Source organism: Phaseolus vulgaris, chromosome 9 (assembly GCF_051622355.1).
Source record: "Phaseolus vulgaris cultivar YP4 chromosome 9, ASM5162235v1, whole genome shotgun sequence".
NCBI classification, from domain to species: Eukaryota; Viridiplantae; Streptophyta; class Magnoliopsida; order Fabales; family Fabaceae; genus Phaseolus; species Phaseolus vulgaris.
The window spans coordinates 33,545,830-33,570,811 of NC_143506.1; the positions used below are offsets into that span (position 1 = coordinate 33,545,830).

General features: G+C 33.9%; 2 protein-coding genes across 2 annotated transcripts; one reads left to right on the forward strand and one right to left on the reverse strand.

Annotated features, from left to right (window-relative positions):
• The first annotated feature begins 10,621 nt into the window (after window positions 1-10,621).
• MOL1 (Leucine-rich repeat transmembrane protein kinase family protein) lies at window positions 10,622-14,348 on the forward strand. Its single transcript, XM_068624188.2, has 2 exons — window positions 10,622-13,393; window positions 13,815-14,348. Exons 1-2 carry the CDS (start codon window positions 10,843-10,845, stop codon window positions 14,138-14,140), a joined length of 2,877 nt encoding a protein of 958 aa, XP_068480289.2. The 5' UTR covers window positions 10,622-10,842; the 3' UTR covers window positions 14,141-14,348.
• Window positions 14,349-16,225: 1,877 nt separating this feature from the next.
• On the reverse strand, window positions 16,226-17,068 carry LOC150025272 (uncharacterized). The gene has a single exon (XM_090295699.1). It carries the CDS (start codon window positions 17,066-17,068, stop codon window positions 16,226-16,228), a length of 843 nt encoding a protein of 280 aa, XP_090151825.1.
• Between the last annotated feature and the right edge of the window lie 7,914 nt (window positions 17,069-24,982).

Sequence of the window (24,982 nt, forward strand, 5' to 3'; positions counted from 1 at the left end):
TAAAGCATTACACAATGAAAGTCATGTCAAGGCTATAAAAATATAACTTGATCAGTTTCAAAAGAATAATGTTTGGAAACTTGTTATTCTACAAAAAAGATAAAGAATAATGTTTAGAAACTCGTTATTCTACAAAAAGATAAATCTATAATAACAACAAAGTGAGTCGGTCTTCAAGAGTTAGCTTAATGATAAAGGTACGATTGTAAGAAACAAGACTAGACTGGTAGTTAAAGGGTGGTTCAAGCTATAACTAGATTCATCTAGTCTAATAAGTTGTAAATATTATAAGGTCGTATGGCTAATGATGATGTTCTACTTGTTTCTTCTGAGTATTTCTCTTTATTATTCTTCTTGATAAATTCTTGTTGGAACAATAGTATGTCAAAACTTATGTGTTTGTTAACATCTAAACACTTACAAATTTTCATAATTAGACTTTGATTTAGATCGTTTATGTTTATCACTAAACATTATTATAGTTAATTGTAGAACATGGAAGCTTTGATGAACCAAATCTGTGATGAAGGGTTGATGCTTTGTTGCTTTGATTGAAGCTTAGTTCTAGGGTGTTTAGAATTCTTGTAAAGATCATTCTTAATCCTATGCACAAGCTGAATCAATCTATTTTAAAAGAGAAAAATGTTTTTCTAAGCAAGAGAAAAACAACCAGTTGAATTCACGATATAATTGGTTGTTTTACACTTAGCCTATTTGAAGGTTTTCAAAACTGTTTTTGACTTGGTTGACTAACTGTCAAAACCAATTCAACCGGTTAAAACGATATTTCAACCGGTTGATTGTCACATTTCTTAACAACTTTTCAAGAACCTGTTAAATCTGTTTTCAGTTGAATCAAAATTGATTTGACTCATGATTAACTGCAAAAAAAAGGCTAGATTTAAGAGCTATAAATATGGTTTCTCTTTGTATTAAAAAACACACAGAAAGTGAGATTGAGAACGTTTTTTAGAAGATGTTTGATTCAAAGTTTTGCAAGATTGCCTAAAGGTTGTGCATTGGTTCAAGGACTCTATCTTAGGAGCTCTGTGATTCCTGAAATATCACGTGTAATTTGTTCCTTTTTTATTCTTGTAATTGTTACTTTTCTATACTTGTAAAGTTTGTAAACCTGTAAGGTAAGAGGATGTTCTGACTGTGGTTGTGTGAAAGGAAAAGAGGGTGAGTGTTCTTGGGTTATCAAGATCACCTCTTTGTGGCTTTGAGTGTGTGTAATCTGTGATTAATTGCTAGTGGAAAAAACAGTGGTTGTTCTGGGGACTGTTTGATTTGATTTTGTTATTTATGCTGCCATAAATAACTGGTTAAAATGAAGTTTCAACCGATTGATTTTCTGCAAATAGTTTCAATTACTTTGTTTGATTGGTTTCCTTGATTACTCTTTCTGTGATTGTTGTTAAAACTTCATTTTTATCCAATCTTTGCGAAAATCTCTTGACAAACAATTCATCCTCTCTTGTTTAGACCATTAAATCTAACATTAATGTCCCATTTAATATTGTTTTTTCATCTTAAAAAGTCATTTATTTCAATTTTGGACCATGTAATTACATCTTAACTTTATTATTTAAATTACACTAGCAACCAAATATAGTTAATGTCCCATTTAACATTACTTTATCATCTTAAATAAACATATAATCTAGTTCACTATTTGTATATACATAATCTCATATCATATTTATGTATCCTTTACTGTTTATCAAATCATATATTTGTTTGGTTAGTTCTAATATACTTAAAGGCTTTGTTTGGATTGGGGAGTGAAAAGTTGAGGGTGTGGGAGAGTGAGAGTGTGAGAAGAAAGTGTGAAAAAAGTGAGTGTGTTTGGATTATGGTATGTTAGAGTGGATGTGTGAAGAAAGTTTATTGAGATACATGAGTGATGTGATGGTTGTAAGAATATTTTAAATTATTTTGAATAGTATAAATTGTAAGATTACAAATTTATCCTTATATATAAAAAAGAATAAATAATTATTAATTTTGTGCATATTTTAGTTAATTAAAATAATTTAAAGTTTCATTTATAAATAAAAGAAAAAAAATGTAAAATTCAAAGAAAATGTAAAAAAATGTAATTAAAATAATTAAATATAATTTTAAATGTAAGTATAATTTTATTATTTTTCATTTTATTAATTTAAATTAATTTTGTTGCTTATGTGAATTTATTTAGATAATTTTAATACTATTTATGATTATTTTAATTATGTTATATATATACACATAAAATTATTATTAATAATAATTTCCATTATTAATATTATTGTAAGAAAAAATAAGGGCATCATGGTCTTTTCATCTCATTTCACCCTCATCTCTCTTCAATTATGAGAGGATCCTAAATACCCTCAACTTTCCATTCAGTCTTGTTCCTGCTAGGGAGATGGGACCTAGGGAACTGTTGAAGTCTTCTTCTCCTTCCTTCGGTCGGGCAGGTGGCTGAGTGATGAACTGGGATCCTTCTCTTCCTTCTGCTTATCTTTCGGCACTCGGGACTCGGTCGTCGGGTGAACACCGGATGGTGGGGGTACCTGCGAAGGCACTCCGACGCTCAAGTCAGTAAAGCGGGTGGTCAGCTCTCAGGTAGGTGAACAGTAATAATGACATACCTTACTCCTTGAAATGCGTGCTATTTATATTATTCTAGTGGGCCTACATTGTTGGGCCCGTTTATCGAGGTGGATACCGCTTAGGGTTGCATTACCTAATTCTTGATGATGGATTAACTTCACTAATCTCGGTCTGAGCGTTAATTGTAATGGGGTTCGGCCATCGGCCAAATTCCCACGGTGCGAGTCTGCCATCGGCCAAATCCCTGTGGTCTTTGGCGGTTTCGGCCAAGCCTTCTAAGGTCTCGGCCTCTCGGCATAAGTCTTCAAAGGCTTCGGCCTCTCGGCATAAGTCTTCAAAGGCTTCGGCCTCTCGGCGCAAGTCTTCAAAGGCTTCGGCCTCTCGGCGCAAGTCTTCAAAGGCTTCGGCCTCTCGGCACAAGTCTTCAAAGGCTTCGGCCTCTCGGCACAAGTTTTCAAAGGTTTCGGCCCAAGGCCGGTCGGCCAAGTCTTCAAAGGTTCCGGCCCCCGGCCGGTCGGCCAAGTCTTCAAAGGTCTTGGCCAGGTTCTCATGATCTCGGTCAGGCTGACACGGCATCGGGCAGCCGGGTGGGTCCCGATCTCTCCCCCGTACCGGTACAAGTCTCATAGAAGCAAACAAGGATGACACCCTCACCCTCAAACATTAGAAATTTCCATTCTGTCAAAATTTTATTTATAAATAAAAAATTCATTTTTTTAAAAAAGAATTCAAATTTAAATAAATAAAAGTAAAAATCATATTTCTACTCTAAACTTTTACTGCTTTTTTTAATTACTACAACATTTTTATAATGTTTTTAATTATAACATTTAATGAATTATGTTAAATCTACAAAAATAAAAACCCTAAACGTTATAAATTTTGAATTCCATTCTGTCAAAAATAATTTTTTTAAATATATTTTATAAACAATTCAATTTTAAATAAATAATTAATTTCTACATTTATTATTAAAATATCAGATTTCTTCTCAAAAGTTTTACTGGTTTTTTTAATTAATACAACATTTTTTATAAAGTTTTTAATTATAACATTAACAATTTATAATTTATGTTAGATAAAAAAAAAACCATACAAATTACAAATTTCTATTTTCACTTGTAAAAATATTCATTTTAAATAAATAAATTTTTTTCTTATAAACAATTAAATCTTATAAAAAAATTACTAAAACATTTTTTTTAATGTTTTTAATGATAACATTAATAATTTATGTCAAATCTAAAAAAATATTAACTAAACATTATAAATTTTATTTCCAGTAAAAATATTATTTACAAATAAAAAACTATTTCTTATAAACAATTTAATTTTTAAAAACTAATAACTATCTACATTTATTATTACAAATTCAAATTTCTTCTCTAAACTTTTTCTGCCTTTTTAAATTACTATAACATTTTTTATAACATTTAATTTTAACATGAATAATTTATGTAAAATAAAAAATAACTCTACAGAATACAAATATTCATTTTAAATAAATAAATCTATTCTCTTATGTTAAAAAAAATAACTATCTACATTTATTATTAAAAATATAAACAATATTTATCTAAACTTTTTTCAGTTTTCTTTAATTACTACAACATTTTTTAATTGTTTTAATTATAACATTAATAATTTATGTTAAATAAAAAAAAAACTAAAATTTACAAATTTCTATTTCCATTCTGTAAATAATTCATTTTATACAAATAAATATTTTTTTTAAATGTTAAAAAAATAATAACTATCTACAAAAATTAAAAAAATAAATCAAATAAAGGAATTAGAAATAACATTAATTTACTAACTCATTAACATAATTAACTAAACTAAACCCTAAACAAATTATATTACAAAACCATAAATATAAAACAAAAAGTTAACATAAAAAATTAAAAAACCTGAAGAACAACACTAAAGAACAACACAATAGGAAGCACAATAGAGATGAAGAACACACCAGAAGAATGCCTGGAAATTAAGGAAATTAAGCAAATTAAGCAACCCAGAAAATTTCATAAAGCTCACAAAAAATTATAACATAATCGATTATCCCATATGTTACAAACAAAGGATAATCGATTATCCAAAAAAATCAAGCATAACCAATTATTGAACAAGGCTAAAAATGGTTTTTTGACCATGATGGGGTTATTTTTTTTGGTTTTTACCAAAATGGGTTCGTTTAAAAAAATTACAAATTTAGGCAAGTCGTTGCAATTCGACACAACTTCATATGCAGAAGTTGTCCCAATTAGGCACGACTTCTGCCTTGTCATACTAAAGTCGTGCCAACTTGGCACGACTTCTGCCCTGTCATAATGAAGTCGTGCCAACTTGGCACGATTTCTGCCCTGTCTTATTGAAGTCGTGCCTACTTGACACGACTTCTGCCCTATCATACTGAAGTCGTGCCAACTTGACACGACTTCTGCCACGTCATTATTTTTTTAATTTTATTGTTTATTATATATTGGGTAGTAAGTTATGTAATGTTAAAAATTAATTTGATACATAATTTTCTAAGAGTGTTAGTTTTAAGGAACAAAAAATTGGATAATTGTGTATGGATCATGTTTGAATTGAATGAATAAATACATAGATAAAGAAAATGAATGTTCTATGAGTGTTATGAAGTAATAAATACATAGATAAAAAAATGAGGAAATTAATAATCAAACTTGAATTGAATTTTATTATTAAGCTTGTCTGTGCGGACAATTATGACGTGGCAGAAGTCGTGCAAAGTTGGCACGACTTCAGTATGACGGAGCAGAAGTCGTGTCAAGTTGACACGACTTCAGTATGACAGGGCAGAAGTCGTACCAAGATGAATAACATATTTAATGTAACATAAAAAAAACAAAAGCCAAATATACATATAAATTTATTGACGAAAGAGATCATGTAAGCTATATGCACTGAAACCTTCATTCTCTTTGTACAACTTGTTTGGAGTGAATATAATATAATTAAGTACCTTCATTCACAATTTAATTCGTGTTGCAATTATTTAGAGAAACTAAATCATTGCTTACTTAGACAATTGAAGATGTTAATTCGTTTTTGCATTTTACAAATTAAGAATTCTCCTAAAATAAATTACATATTAAAATAAAATCTACTTTTTATATATTCGTTACAGCAATAATGAATGTAAAAATGGCTATTCTACAATAATTAATATGTAGAAATTGAAAAACTTGTGAAGACATTGCTTTGAAATCTCCTACTAAAAACACCTATGCTTCAATTTTGTTATTAGGTCACTGTTGTTCTTTCTACAGAAAGTCCCATTATCTGGAGTTGATGAGAAATTGAAGATCCTAAAAGAGACCTAATTGGGTTAAGATTACCAATAATTGATGATCCTAAAGTCATCACCTAATTGTAGTTAATGTTTTTAGAGTAGATGCTTTGCACCCATCATCATTTTATGAACAAAAGGAAAAGGGTTCTATATCTGGCAATTTTGTTGTTAATAATTCAGCTGTCTAAACTTTTCTTAAAACTTAAGAGAATTGATAAAAAAAAGTGGCACCAAATCAGATGCAATGAGGTGCAACACTTTTGACCCAAGTGGGAATCTAGTCCAACTCAATCCTACTTTTCTTCTTTCTCAAAAGCAGAGTAATTGTGAAGCCCTAGGCCACACGCTCACTTACTATTATTAACACTGTGCCTCTCTTTTCTTTTATTCAAATCACCTCATGGCATATTCACTTTTCATCCAATTAGGGCAAAAATATGAATGGGGAATTTAACAGGAATACTATTTCTATTTTCCTCGTTGAAAAGTAGGTAAAACTATAAATTTAGGTAGAAAGTAGAGTAGTAGAACCCTATGTGCCAAGCACCCCCAATAGTTTGTTTTACAATATGTGTTGTTGTAAGATTCTAATCATAAAAGTTCATTTTTTCAAGATATGCGTAGTTTATTATCATAAATTTATTATATAATATTTTTATAACTAATTAGATAATAATTTAGAAATTAATTTATAAATTTTAGTAACTAATTAGACCAATTTAAAAATTAATTTGTACATTTCATTATTTAATTTGTTGGGATATTATTCTGATGAAAAATTATGTAAATAGAAGATGATCCCAAAAAATAAAAAGAAATATTATTTTATCCAATACATACTATACCGATATTTTATGTTTTTCGTTGATTTGATCATCAGGATATTGTCAACTGGAGTTCCTCTCATCTTATTGTGATTTTCAGACATTCAAAGACTCCAATTACAAGGGAATCATTTCGAAGATTATCTCTAAGCTCCCGACTTCTAATTTGGCGAGAACAACTTCTTCTGCCTTTCTATTTCTTTATTCTATTTAGATGTCCATTCGTTTATTTTTCTAGAAACTTCTAAAACATTTTAAAATATTCTAAAGTCTTCTAAGATTTTATAAACTGGATTTGTTTCCTAATTTCTCTTATAATAGCAGACTAAGCTTTCTGCTTGTGATTTTTTTTTTCTCTTATATTTATATTTTTTTAAGCGCACATCTCACATAACCATAACCAAGTTTGTTATGCGAAATTGTTGAATACCTATCTATATTTTACAAGAAGTTACAGAAATAATATCAGGAATAGAATGGAAAATTAGACAAGAAACAAAACTCAATGATGAAAAGTACATTTTGAGATTCCAAAAACAATATATCCCATTTAGACTCAATAATGCTTACATTAAGACTTCATACTTGAGATTTGACAATACAGAAAGTGTCATGAAATCCTAAATGAACACTATTATTTTTAATAAATTTATTAATATTGATTAAAAAAATTGTGGTGAAAGAAACATATGAAGAAAATGATTTAAAGACAAAATAATATTAGGATCATGCGGAGATATAAAGAATGAGAAACCACAATAATTTAGGCAAATCTTAATCATTATCAATGTAAATTTGGTATGAAGCTTCAAAAGGACCAACCAATTGAATGTTTTGAGGATTGCTTATTACGTGTAAAGAAATTTAGAATGAAGATATCAATTGGTATTGTTAGCAGTTTGTTCATTGAATTGTTGTAGAGACTGAGTTGAATTATGGATATGTTAAGAAGTAAAATCTTGATAGAACAAATGAGAAGGAGGAAGATAATGTTAATCATAATGATAATAGTGATGGTTTTACAGTTATGATTATGACAACCATAACCATAAAATCACCATTATTTAAATTACTTCAACCAAAATGTTTTTCTAAAAATTGGGATAATTATTTTTAATGATTTGAAAGTGAATTAGAATTGAGATTAAGATTAAATTATTGATATTATCTCAAATAGAGAGAAAGAACATTAATAACTTTTTTTAGAAAAATATTTTACAAATGTGTTGGATGTAGAAGCACTTCAACTCTTTCGTGTAAAAAAATCCAAATTGCTTTTATTAATCTTAATGATAACAAAATTATACTATTCATCCAATCTCTCAATAATAACATTAAGATTTTTAGGATGAATGTCGAAGTGACCAAACCAAAATTTGCATATGACAATGCTTGATGCAAAGAAAATATTGATTTACTAATTTATATTTAAAAATAATATATCAAAGTTTTCATTCATAACTCTTGTTATTCGGCACAAATTTGCTTAAAAAATTTCTTTCCTTATTGCATCATAGGAAAAGAAAAAAGATACAACTCACAATATTTGAAACAAGTCTAAAAATAAAAAAATAATATGCAATACTACATTAGAGAAACTATTCCTACTACAAACAATATTCACATCTCTTGTCAAATAAAATTTTAACATAAATGTATTAGTAAGTGAATCTCTCTGTTTACATGGTTAGTTAGTGTAGAATAGTTATCTGATAGTATATATATATATATATATATATATATATATATATAACCTTGTTATAGATGTGTAGTATTAACCAGTTTTGTAATAATAATAACTTATTTGTATTAAAAAAATGGTTTATTATATTTAATGAAATCTATAGTTTCAATCAACATAATGAAGTCTGGTTCGTCAATTGAAAACATAATTTAATGTTTAAAAAAATTTAAAATAAAATTTAAACTCAAAGGGTTCATGTCCCCTTCTATGGACCACTTAGTGCATTGAGGTGCAAAAATGTCCTTACCTAGTATTAAAAGCAGAATAGTCATTTCTTATTTTTTGAAATTTCCTTTTTTTTTCTCAGATAAATATCTGCAAATTTCATTTCAGAAAATTATCACAAGAATATAGCATGCAAATGCAATATTCATTATATATTTCTCCAAAGTCACGAGAGCTCTGTGAGATTAGCTGCTGCAGGGTTCTGACTCTCGTGAAAAAGGCACCAATTAAGTAGGTTTTTGTATCGGTTCACTGTCTTTTTTTCAGAAAATTTTCATGCAGAATTCAATAATTTTAGGTTGTCTTTAGTGATTTTTTTGTTGTAAAAGACAGATATTCCAACAACCATTGAAAGAGAATGTTAGGTTTTAATGTCCGTTATTCTTAAAAAAAAATAGATTATATTGTTTTAGATTTTGGTCTGAAAATTTTCTCTTAAATTTTAATCTGTAATTGTATTACCCATTAACTTCTAAACAATAATGTGAATCTCTTCTTGCTGTTGTCCTGGACAAAAAATAAATAAAAGTTCATGTTAATATAATTTTAAGTTAAGGTTTTTGTCCAGAGAAAATGAAAAATAGACTTATAAATCTCAATACTAGAATATATTATTCTTTAGCTCCAACCAAAAAATTTAAAATATCCAAATTATTAAGAAAGGTTGAACTAAAAAGTTTAGTACAACCAAAGTTCAAAACTTGACAGCCAAGAAATATTGAGGACTTTCAGCCTGTAAACTACAAACACCACAGGTAGAACAAAGATTAATAGATTTATATTGAAACTTGTTATTACTCATTACTTGTTACTTATTATTTTGATAAAAAATTATTTTAACAAAAATAATTAACTGTAAAGTTTGTTATTACTTAAATTTAAATACTATAAATATTGTATTAAAAGGTGTATTACTAATACTATATCTAAAATTATTTTATTTATAAACCAAACCTAACCAACAAGTAAAACAGTAGTAATAAGAATAAGAATGTCTTATAGTTGCCTGAAATACAAAAAAAATTATTTTTTAGAGTTAAATATTTTTTTTCCTCCTATTGATTTTTGTTTTTAGTTTAAACTTACCGTTAATGTATTTATATGGTTAGTTTTTTTTTAAAAATTGATAATTTTTTAAAAATTTGTTGTTTTGATTGAGATTGATATCCATTATAACTATTTTTAATAAGTTGATGAAATAAAACCTTAAATTGAATCAATTTTACATATAAAAATATTTATTTCAATAATTTTCATACTACAAAAATTCACATCTGGTATAAAATTTGAAGATGAAAATCAATGTTGTGTCACATATACGAAAATCAATATTTTCACATAAACGAAAATCAATGTTATGTCACATAAACTAAAAATCTATTTAATCTTATTCTTTATTTTATTGAAGGTGGTAGACTGTAAGAAGGGCGTTTGTAAAAAAATGAGTTTACATGTCACTCTGGTCTCACTTAACAAGGAAAACCATAGTCATATATTTAAAAATTTTACAAAAAATGGATGCATTGATTAGCAGTGGAGGATGAGGTAATTCTAAACAAGTACTGTAGTACATGACAATTTTGTTGTCACATCTTGGTCATGCAAGAGATAGCCATGTTACTGAATTAAGAAATGTGGCTTTGTGTGTGGAGCCGAAAAAGAGCATGCAACGGACTTTTATGATCTCCATATATACAAAGAGAGGGATATGGACGAAGTTTATCCATGTCCATGTCCCACAGAGCACAGAGTAACGATTAAAGTATTTGAATTAGCCATGACGTCTCTTACCTATGGGATTCCCTCGAAATGAAAAAGTTAGAAAAAGATAATTTCAGATTTGAAGGCTTTATTCCCTAATGGCAAACACCATCCAAATAAATAAACACAGCAGGGTCCACTGGCTCCCCCAAAGTAACCCAATAATATTATTCTTAAACCAACTCATCAATCACACTACTCATTCTCTTCTTCCATATCTACAGTCTCTTTTCCTTTTCTCTATTCCCCATGCATTCCTAATGCAACAAACAAAAAATATGCACACTCTTATTTTATTCTGACACCATTGCTTTTGCCTTTTGCTTAGGGTACATACAGTTGTCCCTCTCCCTTGTGCTATTCAAGTTCCAATGGAGATTTTCAACTGCTTCTACATCAATCTTCTTGCTACCTTCATGTTATCAGCAGTTCTAGCAATCGACCCTTACTCAGAAGCACTCCTCAGCCTAAAACATGAACTTGTAGATGATGATAACAGCTTGCGCAACTGGGTGGTACCCTCCTCAGGAGAAAAATTAACTGGGAAATACTATGCGTGTTCTTGGTCAGGTGTCAAGTGTAACAATGACTCAACCACTGTGACTTCTATAGATCTTTCCATGAAGAAACTGGGAGGTGTATTGTCTGGGAAGCAATTCAGCATCTTCACAAACCTCACTAATCTCAACCTCAGCTACAATTTCTTCTCAGGACAGCTTCCAGCAGAGATTTTCAACCTCACCAGCCTAACAAGCTTGGACATCAGCAGAAACAACTTTTCTGGTTCCTTCCCTGGTGGAATTACTAGGCTCCAAAATTTGGTTGTACTTGATGCCTTTAGCAACAGTTTTTCAGGGTCGTTGCCTGCTGAATTTTCACAGCTAGCAAACCTTAAAGTTCTCAATCTAGCTGGGAGCTACTTCAGAAATTCAATTCCATCTGAATATGGTTCTTTTAAAAGCCTTCAGTTTCTTCATCTTGCCGGAAATTCTCTTTCAGGAAGTATACCTCCAGAACTGGGTAACCTCAAAACAGTGACCCATATGGAGATTGGGTACAACCTATACCAGAGTTTTATACCACCCGAACTAGGTAACATGAGTCAGCTTCAGTATCTTGACATAGCAGGAGCAAATCTATCAGGTCATATACCAAACCAACTCTCCAACCTCACCAGTTTGCAATCACTTTTCCTGTTCAGGAACCAGCTCACAGGAACAGTGCCTAGTGAGCTCAGTAACATTCAATCCCTGGCAGATTTAGATCTCTCTGATAACTTCCTCTCAGGGTCCATTCCCGAAAGCTTCTCAGCCCTGGAGAACCTAAGACTACTCAGCCTCATGTACAATGACATGAGTGGCACTGTTCCTGAAGGAATTGCGCAACTCAAATCCTTGGAAACTCTTCTCATTTGGAACAATCGCTTCTCTGGGTCACTTCCGCAGAGCTTAGGGAGGAACTCCAAACTCAAGTGGGTGGATGCTTCCACAAACAACTTAGTTGGCAGCATACCACCAGACATCTGTGTGAATGGAGTACTATTTAAGCTAATACTGTTTTCAAACAACTTCACTGGTCAGCTCTCATCAATCTCCAATTGTTCTTCACTCGTTCGCCTTCGCCTAGAAGATAATTCATTTTCAGGAGAAATCACTTTGAAATTCATCCATCTTCCTCATATCTTATACTTCGATCTCTCCCGGAACAACTTTGTTGGTGGCATTCCCTCAGATATTTCTCAAGCCACTCAACTAGAGTATTTTAATGTCTCTTATAATCCGCAATTAGGAGGTACCATCCCTGCACAAACGTGGTCTTTGCCCCAACTTCAAAATTTTTCAGCATCTTCTTGTGCTATTTCTGGTGGTCTTCCCCTATTTGAGTCCTGCAAATCAATTTCAGTTATTGATCTAGATAGCAATAACTTATCTGGAATCATCCCAAACAGTGCTTCCAAATGTCGAGTTCTTGAGAGAATCAACCTATCCAACAATAACTTAACAGGTCATATACCTGATGAGCTTGCAAGTATTCCGGTTCTTGTTGTGGTGGACCTATCAAACAACAAGTTCAATGGCCTCATACCTGCTGAGTTTGGTAGTTGTTCAAGTTTACAACTTCTGAATGTGTCTTTTAACAATATCTCTGGTTCAATACCCACAGGAAAGACATTCAAATTGATGGGAAAAAGTGCATTTATCGGAAATTCAGAGCTATGTGGAGCACCCCTGAGATCATGTCCTAATTCAGTTGGAATATTGGGCAGAAAAGGCACGTGGAAGATTACACATATTGTGCTACTCTCTGTAGGGTTGCTGATAGTTCTTCTAGGACTTACTTTTGGAATATTTTATTTGAGAAGGGGGATAAAAAGTCAATGGAAGATGATCTCCTACGCTGGTCTCCCTCAATTCACAGCAAATGATGTTTTGACGAGCCTCACTGCTACAAAACCAACAGAAGTTACATCACCATCACCAGCAGTTGCAAAGGCTGTTCTGCCTACAGGAATAACAGTTTTGGTCAAGAAGACAGAATGGGAAGCTAGGAGCATCAAGGTTGTGTCAGAATTTATAATGAGACTGGGAAATTCAAGGCACAAGAATTTAATCAGACTACTGGGGTTTTGCCACAACCAGCATTTAGTCTATCTTTTGTATGATTACTTGCCCAATGGGAATTTGGCTGAGAAAATGAAAATGAAATGGGATTGGTCAGCAAAATTCAGAACAGTGGTTGGAATAGCAAGGGGTCTATGCTTTCTTCACCATGAATGTTACCCAGCAATACCCCACGGAGACTTGAAGCCTAGCAATGTTGTATTTGACGAAAATATGGAACCCCATTTGGCAGAATTTGGGTTCAAACAGGTTTTGAGGTTGAGCAAAGACTCATCACCTACCATAACTAAGTGGGAAGCAGGTATGATGAACAAGTATGTACAATATGCATATGCATTAATTTGGTACATCATTCAAATATTGAATTTGATTAGAATCTTTTATAGACAGACATGTATTGCAAGACTGTCCTATATAACATTTACTTCAACAGTAGTACTAGGAATAATTTGTTTTTTTATACAACTTGGAATAATTGGTTGTCATTGCGAAAGATTTTACTGTAAGAAAATTAAAACTAAATTATTGTCCTTTCCTTGTCATATAAACACAACAAATCTGTATCACACATGTACTATAAAATGTTCCCATTTAATACTTCATGCTTTTGGAATATTCAAGTGATCTATAGTTGGATCCACTGATCCAGTCGAAGCATATACCTTAGGTTCATAGCAGAGAACTATATCCCGCACTGGTTCATGTTTATTTTTTGGTGACAGAATACGATGAGGTCACAAAAGAAGAACTGCGCATGGATATCTACAATTTTGGGGAGATGATTCTAGAAATTTTAAGTGGCGGAAGGTTGACAAATGCAGGAGCCAGCATACACAGCACACCATGGGAGGATCTCTTGAGAGAAATTTATAATGAGAACGAAGCAAGCTCCGCAAGTTCATTGCATGAGATTAAACTGGTTCTTGAGGTTGCTATGTTTTGCACCAGAAGCAGGTCATCAGATCAGCCATCAATGGAAGATGTTCTCAAGCATCTGTCAGGGCTAAAGCATATAGATGATGGCAGAACTTCGAAAGAAGAGCAATAAAATTTCATTAGTCACCGCATTCAAAACCATTGGAAACATATAGTAATTGCTTAGACAACAAGTTTGCAAGTATGTAATTAAAGGAGTTTGCAGCTTGTATAATTGATATGTTCATTATTTCAGTGTGCTACACATTTCTGTCCCACTTTCTCTCAGTCTACTTCATAAAACATTTTTTATTTGAAAAGGAATTCATTTGAATTCTTAATATTGAGTGTCATCTTCTATCGCCATGCTATTTTATTAAATCTGAAGCTTTTACTTCTTACCAATAGATCAGATAAATTTGAGTTTAATTGTCATGCTATTTTGTTGATAGTCACTATATTGTTTAAATAAAGTTTCTACGCGCCTTTGTTAATGACTAATACTTGCCGAATAACTTAACTGATCACAAAGTTTGAGTTTAGTTTATCTGTGTTTGGATATGAAATTTTATAATTTCTAGGAATAACCTGTTACTCAGACTTGTGATCATACCATGAAACCTTTCACTCAATTCACATAATCCTCAAACACTTCTTATTTTATGTGGGTTCATTCAAACTTACATTCATTAGAGGACACTAAAACACCTTTAACATTGAGAAGTCAGGTGTTTTTCCAAACCTTGAATTCAATTGTTGTTGACAGAGATTGATTCATTATGAAACATGTTCTACTTATCGCTTCGGCCTATTATCCTCTACCAAACTAGAAATGATAACATACACTTTACTCTCTCCAACACGATTCTATTCATCCTTTCAGTAGATTCATTTTATTGTGGAGTATAATGAACAATCAAAGGTCTTGCAATTCATTCGTCTTCACAGAAGTTATTAAACTTCCTAGAGCAAAACTTCAAATCATTGTCAATCTTTTGAAAGCTGGACCTTCTTCAATTTAATTCAGTGTCCAGTGCTTGAACTTTTCAAAGGCTTCTGATTTTTGTTTCATCATGAACACCAAGTAAGCCTTGAAGAATCGTTGATGACTGAGAGAAAATACTTGACATGTCCTAACGGTGAAACTTTTAACAACCCCAATAATGAGCAGGAACATAATCCAAAGTGGCCTTGGTTTTGTGCAATCCTGTCCAAAAAATCTGCATGATTCTTTCAAAACACGCAATGCTAACAAAACAGAAAACCTTCCCCCTTATAGTTACCCAATAGCCCCTGTTTGGATAAGATATCCAAATCTCGTACATTCACTTTGCCTAAACGCAAATGCCACAGAATTATAACCGGAGGTACCAGACTAAATAGTTGCAGCAAACACACTTACAAACACCTCCCTAATGTTTTGTTTCTGGATATGTGCAATGAGGAAGTCGATGATTCTTGTGTTTGTTTCGAATTTTGAGAGTGGGGGAATGGATAGAAGAGATGGTGAATTTTTTTTTTTCATTCTTCACACAAATAAAAAGTCAGTGATTATTCCATGTATAAAAATAATTTTAATAAGAAATAATAATTTACAAATAAATTAAATATATAACACTGACAAGTAACAAAAATGTGATATTGTGCATGCATATATATCACTCCAAAAACGTGATTACACGTGTCCTGTATCACTCCAATTTTATTTGTAAATTATTATATCTTACTAAAATTACATTTATACATTATTACTCAATATAATACCTTTCTGAATTTAATTTGAAAAGATATTTATATTTCTACACTTTTCTCAACTATTTATATTTTAAATCATTGATACTTAATTTATTTTCTCTAATTTTACTTCTTCCTTTATTTTTAAATTTAAATGAGAAAAAAAATTACTTCAGAATCGATTTGTGGATACCGAATTCCAGATAATTTTGGGACAAAATCCACAAAAATGGCATGTGTGGCTTTGGGGTGAAAATTTCTATATATGTTAAATATAATCCCTAACACATCATTGAACAACTAATCGAATCGAGCCAAACTTGTCCACTTGTAGTGAAACATAATGAAAATCTCATCATACGCCATTGATACAAGTTCCAAGTTCCAAAAGGCATTGAAGGTTTTGTAGAATTTATAGCTATATTAAGCACATATACACAATCCATTTCAAAAAGAAATAGAGCTTTAATTAGGAGTCTAAACTCTAAAATCTTGAGAATGTAACATTAAGAACATCAATAACTCCATCAAAGCTACCAAACCTCGAACTCACCACATCAACCTCCACTCCAAGTCTCTGGGCACCAGCCGCAGTAACAGGCCCATGGGCTGCAACAACCAATCTTGGGCACCTCCGTCTCAAGTCAGCAAAGCCCAGTCCAAAGTCTTTCAAGCTCTGGAGCAGGCCCTCCACCTCAGCGGTACTGGTGAACACCACCGCATCCAATCCTCCCTCCTCGCTCGCCCTCACAATGCCCTCCGCGCACCCAGGCCCGGCCCACCGCGTCTCGTAAGCCTCCACTCGAACAGGGACCCACCGGCCGCGCCGAAGCTCTTCGAGGAAACCCGGCACCACCGGCGGCTCGTTCACGCCGATAACCCGTGGGACCGGACACAACACCCCCCGGCCGCAGCCGTCCCCGAGGGCAGCTGCCAGGGCACTCGGCGTGGCTGTGGGCGGCACAAGGACGCAGAGTCTGTTGGAGTTGCTGCAGAATGCGGAGAGGAATTGGGCGTCGATGAGGTCGGCGTCTTTGCCGAGGGCAGCAAGGGTGAAGGTGGAGCCCTCGGGAGGGAGCGGAGGGTGAGAGAGAGAGGTGGCAGCTTGGAGGAAGGCTTGGATTGCGGTTCGGGAAGTGAAGGCGATGGCGGAGAAGCGGTGGAGGGAGTGAGGGGAGAGGAAGGGGGCGAGGGTGGAGGGAAGGGGTTGGATGAGGAGCGTGGGGCACCAGAGGGGAGTGTAGGCGCTGAGGCTGAGTAGGTTGGAGAGTCTCGCCGCGTAGTTGGGTGGCGTTGTGAATGCTACGGTCGGGTTGTGGAGGCTCATCACGCCTCTATACATATTCAGATGTCACCTGCGCTGGGGCATTTGATTCACGGTATTCTTTTTATTTAATAATTTTCAAACATATTTATTTAATAATTTAAAGAAAAAAATATATTTAATCTCAAAAATTGAAAAAAAAATTAAAGATAATTCTTTTAATCCGCATAACAAAATATAGAAATGAAGTAGCACAACCCATGTCCATCCTTCTGAATACTGCCTTGTTTAATATATCAAGCAATTGATTTTCAGATTTGATATATGGGATGCTAATAATCTTATGATCTAGGCTTTACTTGATGAAATTTATATCCACATCAAGATGCTTCGTTTTCTCATGTTGTATGAGATTTTCAGATATTTCAATAGCTAATTGGTTATCATAATGTAGCTTCATGGTTGGCCTTGGTTTGTATCCCAATTATGTCATTAATCTTGTAATCCATAGTAATTCACAAATCCCATTTGCCATGCCTCTCCATTCAGCTTCAGTGCTCAATCTTGAGACTTTCTTTTACTTTTTTCTCCTCCAAGTTTCCACCCACTAGAGTGAGATAACTGTCGTGGACTTATGGTTATGAGTAGCCTCCTACTTCTAAATGATTGTTTTTCGAGTATAACAACCCACTTCCTGGTAAATACTTTAAATACCCTAGTATTCTTGTCACTAAGTCCATATGTTTTTCCCTAAATTTAAATACTTTAAATATATAAACACGGTCTTATCTCCAAATTTCTTAACATATCATAAGAACATACCATTGGATTTGCCCTTCAAAAATCTATTTCTCTCCAATATCCTTTAAGAGGATTGTAATATGCCTCTTAACGTTCCACCAACCTATTTCACGTTGTTGACTTTCCTTTTGAGATGGTAAATTTAAGAGGATGTATTTAATCTTTCCAACTCTTAGATTTTCTTTTATGTTGTTGTTCTACCTGTTCCACATCTTACGTCCAAGTTGCGTTTGAAGTCTAATATGTTTAAGCCTTCCTTTAGTTTAGTATTCCACATCTTACGTCCAAGTTGCGTTTGAAGTCTAATATGTTTAAGCCTTCCTTTAATTTAGTATATGTGGGTTTATGACTCACCTTTCCGTTTTCTTGTTATAATTGGGAGGTTAATTGCCACAATCAATTGCAATCAATGGGAGATTAATTGTTGCAATCAATTGTAATCAATGGGAGGTTAATTACCATTAATTGTATTTATTATTGTTGTCTCCTAGAACCACTATATATAGTGGTTTCCTTCAAGCAATGTAACACACTACAAACAAGCAACACACACTTGCTTCCTCTCTCTTTTCATATACTCTCTATTTCTGTTCTTGGGTGTAAGTGTTTAACCCATATAGAGAGGATTTGTTTTAGGGCTATTTATCTATTAGTCTGAGAGGAATTCATTGTACTCCCAGTATCATTATAGTGAAAGTTTTGGCTCTCTCGCCGGTGGTTTTTTTTACCTCTATTTAAAGGGGTTTTCCACCTAAAAATTCTGGTATCATTCTCACTTTACTTGTTACTTTAATTTCTCATAATCTTTGGTTGAAATTATCACGTTTCCGCACACGATATCACTACAAATTGGCATCAGAGCTTTTCGATAATTCAACCAGGATCTGTTGTTCAATAATGTCGAAATTGGATATTGAGAAATTTGATGGTAAAATTAGCTTTGCTATCTGGCGAGTCCAGATGCTAGCTGTTCTCACCCAGAATGGTTTAAAGAAAGTTCTGGCAAGTAAAATGATGAGACCATCCACTATGACGGAGGAGCAGTGGGATGAGATGGATGAAAAGGCATTGTCTGCAATCCAGTTATGCTTGTCCCGTGAGGTGTTGCGTGAGGTCATCAACGAGAAAAGTACAACAGGCATATGGGGTAAATTGGAGTCTCTATACATGACCAAAAGTCTTGCAAACAAACTCCGGTTAAAGGAGCGACTCTTTACACTCCGAATGTCCGAAGGTACTCCCATCCAATCTCACCTTGATGAATTTAATTCCATCATAATTGATTTGAAAATTTGGATGTTAAAATTGATGATGAGGATAAAGTCGTTCTACTTATTGTTTCTCTACCACCCTCGCATCGACAATTCAAAGAAATTATGTTATACAGTAATTATCTTACCTTAAGCTTTGATGATGTCAAGACTAATTTACTAGCCAAAGAAAAATTTGATACTCAAATTCATTCTGAAAGTTCTGGTGAAGGATTAGTAGTTAGAGGGAGAAACCAAGAGAAAGTTAGGAACAATAAGCATAAATCTAGGTCAAAATCTAGAGGCAAGAACTCCAAATATTGTCGTTATTGCAAGAAAAAGGGACACGAGATCTCTGAATGTTATAAATTGAAAAATAAGCAAGATAGAGAAGATAAGGGAAATGGTAAACAACCAGAAAAATTTGCCGAAGCTAGTATTGTTGAAACTGAATCTGATGGGGATTGTTTTGTAGCTTCCAACACTGAACAAAGGTCTAAAAATGAATGGATTCTTGATTCTGGTTGTACTTTTCACATGTCTTACAATAAAGATTGGTTTACCACATATGAACCAATTTATAATGGTCTTGTTTTGATGGGAAACGATGCTCAATGCAAAGTTGTTGGTGAAGGAACAATCAAAATCAAGACACATGATGGAATTGTTAGAACTTTAACAGGTGTCAGATATGTCCCTGAGTTGAAACGGAATCTCATTTCCTTAGGCACCCTTGAATCTCATGGGTGTAGATACTCAGCTGAAGGTGGAGTTTTAAAAGTGTCTAAAGGAACTCTTGTGTTACTAAAGGCAATTCGATGTGATAGTTTGTATGTGATGCAAGGTTCAACTGTTACAGGTTCTGCAGCTGTTACCTCACCCAACAAAGATAACACCAAGTTGTGGCATATGAGATTAGGCCACATGAGTGAGAAGGGAATTCTAATCCTCAAGAAGAAGGGTCACCTTGGTAACCACTGTACTAGAAAGGTTGATTTCTATGAACATTGCATTTTTGGTAAGCAGAAAAAGGTTAGTTTTTCTAAAGCCATACACAGAACCAAAGGTACCTTGGATTACATTCACTCGAATCTTTGGGGTCCGTCAAAAGTTCCCTCCAAAGGTAAATGTTGTTATATGATGACAATTATTGATGACTTCTCACGAAAAGTATGGGTGTATTTCCTTAAACATAAGAATGAAGCATTTTCCACTTTTAAAGAGTGGAAATTATTGATTGAGAATCAGATTGGCAAGAAGATAAAAAGGTTAAGGACAGACAATGGCCTTGAGTTCTGTTCGAATGAATTCAATGATTTTTGCAAGAAGGAAGGCATTTCCAGACACTTCACCATCCCAAGTACTCCACAACATAACGGGGTTGCAGAAAGAATGAATAGAACTATCCTGGAGAGAGTTTGTTGCATGTTCTCCCATTCTGGTTTGAGCAAATCTTTTTGGGCTGAAGCGGCTTCAACGGCATGTTATCTGATAAACCGCTCTCCTAACAGATCCATTGATTGCAACATTCCAGAAGAAGTTTGGTCAGGTAACCCTGTTGATTATTCTAATATTAAAATATTTGGTTGCCCTGCTTATTCTCATGTAAACGAGGGAAAATTAGAACCTCGTGCTAAGAAGTGCATTTTCTTGGGTTATGGCTTAGGGGTTAAAGGCTATCGTTTATATGACCCAGAATCTCACAAAATAATTCACAGTCGAAATGTGACCTTTAATGAAAATGCTATGCTTTCTTCTATAAAAGATATTGTTATTTCCTCAATTGATACAGGTGACCAGAAAGATGCTCGAGAGAAGGTGGAGTTTGAGATTAAAACACCCGCTCATGAGGAAGACGTTCCTAATTCCTCCAGTACTCAAGGTGATCAAGTCACTGTTATTGATGGTACAAATGAACATTTGAGTCCACATGAGCAATGTCCACCTAAACGACGAGGATTACCACAACCATGGTCTATGGCTCAAGAACTTTCACAACAGAGACCAAGAAAACCGACTCAGATTAATTGCAGAATCAGCCAACATTGCTTATGCTTTAACTATTGCACAAGAGATGGGTGAAGAAGGTGAACCCAAGAATTACTCTGAAGCTATCTCTGGTGACGACTCAACAAAGTGGATTGCTGCTATGCAAGAAGAAGTTGAGAGTCTTCTAAAAAACGAAACATGGGAATTGGTGAAGTTACCAGAAGGAAAACGAGTCATTAGTTGCAAGTGGATCTTTAAGAGAAAAGAAGGGATCCCTGGTGTTGAGAGTACAAGGAATAAAGCAAGATTTGTTGTAAGAGGTTTTGATCAAGAGAAAGGAATTGACTTTAATGAAGTATTTACTCCTGTTGTTCGTCATACTTCAATACGTATATTACTTGCTTTAGTTGCCTTGTATGATTTAGAGCTGGAACAGTTAGATGTGAAAACTGCTTTTCTTCATGGTAATCTTGAGGAAGAGATTTACATTCAGCAGCCTGAAGGGTTCGTTGTTCCTGGAAAGGAGGACCATGTATGTCGTTTGAAGAAATCTCTCTACGGCTTGAAGCAATCACCAAGACAATAGTATAAGAGGTTTGATTCTTTTATGGTTGGACATGGATACTCCAGAAGTAGCTATGATAATTGTGTTTATTTTCAAAAGACATCTGATGGGTCATTTATATACTTGTTGTTATATGTTGATGACATGTTGATTGCTGCAAGAGATAAATCTTTAGTTAACAAGTTAAAGGTCCAGCTTAGCAGTGAATTTGATATGAAGGACTTAGGTCCTGCCAAGAAAATTTTGGGAATGGAGATCAACAGAGATCGACAAGCTGGAAAACTTTTTCTATCACAAAAGAAGTATGTTCTTAAGATGCTTGACAAATTTGGAATGCGAGATTGCAAAGCTGTTAATACTCCAATTGCCGCCCACTTCAAGTTGTCATCAGATCAGTGTCCAAAATCAGACGAGGACAAAAGACGCATGTCACATGTCCCGTATTCAAATGCAATTGGAAGTCTCATGTATGTTATGGTATGTACTAAACCTGATTTAGCTTATGTTGTTAGCAAGTTCATGCATAATCCAGTCAAGGCACACTGGGAAGCCGTTAAATGGATACTTCGTTATCTAAAAGGTTCTCCAGATCTTGGTTTGATATTTGATCAACATAGAGCCGATCCCGGAGGAGCAGTTGGCTATGTTGATGCTGACTATGGTGGTGATTTAGATCGGAGAAGGTCACTTTCAGCTTACATCTTTACCCTATGTGGGTCTGCTATCAACTGGTATTCTTCACTTCAAGCCATTGCGGTTTTGTCCACCACTGAAGCAGAATATATCGCTGCTACAGAAGGTATGAAAGAGGCTATATGGCTTCGAGGCTTGGTAAGTGAACTTGGTCTTCAACAAGATGTTCATGTTATATTTTGTGATAGTCAGAGTGTTGTCCACTTGACCATGAACAGTAAGTATCACTCAAGGACCAAGCACATTGAAATTAAACACCATTTTATCCGAGACATTGTTGATACAGGAGATATAATTGTTGAAAAAATTCATACGACCGAAAATCCTGCAGACATGTTGACCAAGCCACTTCCATCGGCTAAGTTCGATCATTGCCTGAACTTAGCTGGTATTATCCATACTTAATCAAGGCTTCATGGCGAGAGAGTGTTCCAGTCAAAGGCAAGTCAAGGTGGAGATTTGTGGGTTTATGACTCACCTTTCCGTTTTCTTGTCATAATTGGGAGGTTAATTGCCACAATCAATTGCAATCAATGGGAGATTAATTGCCGCAATCAATTGCAATCAATGGGAGGTTAATTATCATTAATTGTATTTATTATTGTTGTCTCCTAGAACCACTATATATAGTGGCTTCCTTCAAGCAATGTAACACACTACAAACAAGCAACACACACTTGCTTCCTCTCTCTTTTCATATACTCTCTATTTTTGTTCTTGGGTGTAAGTGTTTAACCCATATAGAGAGGATTTGTTTTAGGGCTATTTATCTATTAGTCTGAGAGGAATTCATTGTACTCCCAGTATCATTATAGTGAAAGTTTTGGCTCTCTCGCCGGTGGTTTTTTTACCTCTATTTAAAGGGGGTTTCCACCTAAAAAATCTAGTATCATTCTCACTTTACTTGTTACTTTAATTTCTCATAATCTTTGGTTGAAATTGTCACGCTTCCGCACACGATATCACAGTATATATGTCTTGTGTCCACAATTTAAGTTTTTAATTTGTTGTTTTCATAAGACAACTGATTAAAAACACTTAAACAACAAATTAAAAACACTTATGAAGTTTCTAGTATTTTCTGTAAATTGTTTTTCTATCACAACCACTTGAGTTTGATGACCATAAATTTTCAAACCATGTGTACAAACTCAAGAAAGCCTTGTATGACTTAAAGCAAGCTCATCGACAATGGTATGAAAAGTTAAGTTGGTGTCTGTTATCTCAAGCACCAATGAAAGAGGTGAGATAGACAAGGCTCTCTTCATCAACATGAAGAAAAACATTTGTAGATACCATGAAAAGTGAAATTGGCATATATATGATGGATGAGCTAACCTACTTTTTGGGACTGTAAACTCAAGAATGACATATTCATTTATCAAACAAAGTATAGAAGTTTGATTGGTTCTCTTTTGTATTTGACTATGTTTGTTGTGTGTACGTGTGCCAGATTTCAATATTTTCCAAAGAAATCACACCTTTCAGCAGCCATAAGAATTTTGAAATATTTACAAGGGACAAAGGATGTAAGATTATGGTATCTCAGCCATGTACCTTTGAATCTGGTTGGTTACACAAATTCTAATTTGATTGGTTGTAAGTTGGATAGGAAGAGTACAAGTGACACCGGTCATCTACTTGGATTTAGTCTAATTTCATGGCACTATAAGAAGCAAGCATGTGTGGCATTGTCAACTACAGAAACTAAATACATTGCTACAAGGAGTTGTTGTGCACATATTTTGTGGCTGAAACAACAACTAAGCGACTTTAGGGTTAATCTGAAAAATCTTCTCCAAGATGAAGAACTTTTTCTTCTGATTTTTTTGTGTTGTTTGTTGTTTCCACTATGCACTCCAAAAGATAAGGTGTTGGATTGTTTGCCTAGGGATTTTGTTGGACATCTGAAGTCCAATTTGTGTTTGATTAAGCCTAGTATGTCTAAGTCTTTTCTTAGTATAATGTCTTTTGTCCATAATTTATCTTTTGCATTATGAGATGATGAATTTGAGAAAAATGGTTAAAATATTTTTGAAACTGTTTTTGAAAAGGTTTTATAAAAGTCAGTTTTTAATTTGTTATTTTCATAAACCATCTAACTAAAAACACTTGTGAAGTTTTTGGTGTTTTTTTGTTAAGTTTTAATGTGTTAAAAGTTGTGTTTTAATGTGCTTGATAAATTGAGTTTTGCAAGTAGAGTTTTTAACACGTAAAAAAATTGAATTACTCTAAGGAGTGCATAAAATAATAACATAACAACCATCTGTCAATAGGGCACCAACTTATACGCCAACTGGATATTCTGCTTACGGGGCACCCTACTCATGGTGCAACGTTATCTACGTGGGCACCCTGCTCATGGTGTAACATTAACTTTTACCAAGCATGCAACTTAGCCTCTACGTACCCTAGTACACGCGGATTTAAGCTAAAGAAAACATTTACTTAACCTAGTCACCATATGTGTTATGCGTACCCCTAAGTCCAAAAATATCAGATCACCTCTGACTCTCGTGCCTGAACCGTGATCGAACATACTCTCTCATGCTCTTCAGACTATTCTCATAGCACTTCCAAGCTGCCTTCTGGTCTGACTTGATAACGATCACCCCTCCATCAAGGGAGGACAATTTCATCTTCATGTGCCTCGTCGAAGCCACCACGCCTAACCTGTTC

Coding starts and splice junctions, on each gene's coding strand:
- MOL1 (XM_068624188.2), top strand. CDS start 10,843: ATGGAGATTTTCAACTGCTTCTACATCAATCTTCTTGCTACCTTCATG. Junction 13,394..13,814: donor CATAACTAAGTGGGAAGCAG/GTATGATGAACA, acceptor TTTTGGTGACAG/AATACGATGAGGTCACAAAA.
- LOC150025272 (XM_090295699.1), bottom strand. CDS start 17,068: ATGAGCCTCCACAACCCGACCGTAGCATTCACAACGCCACCCAACTAC.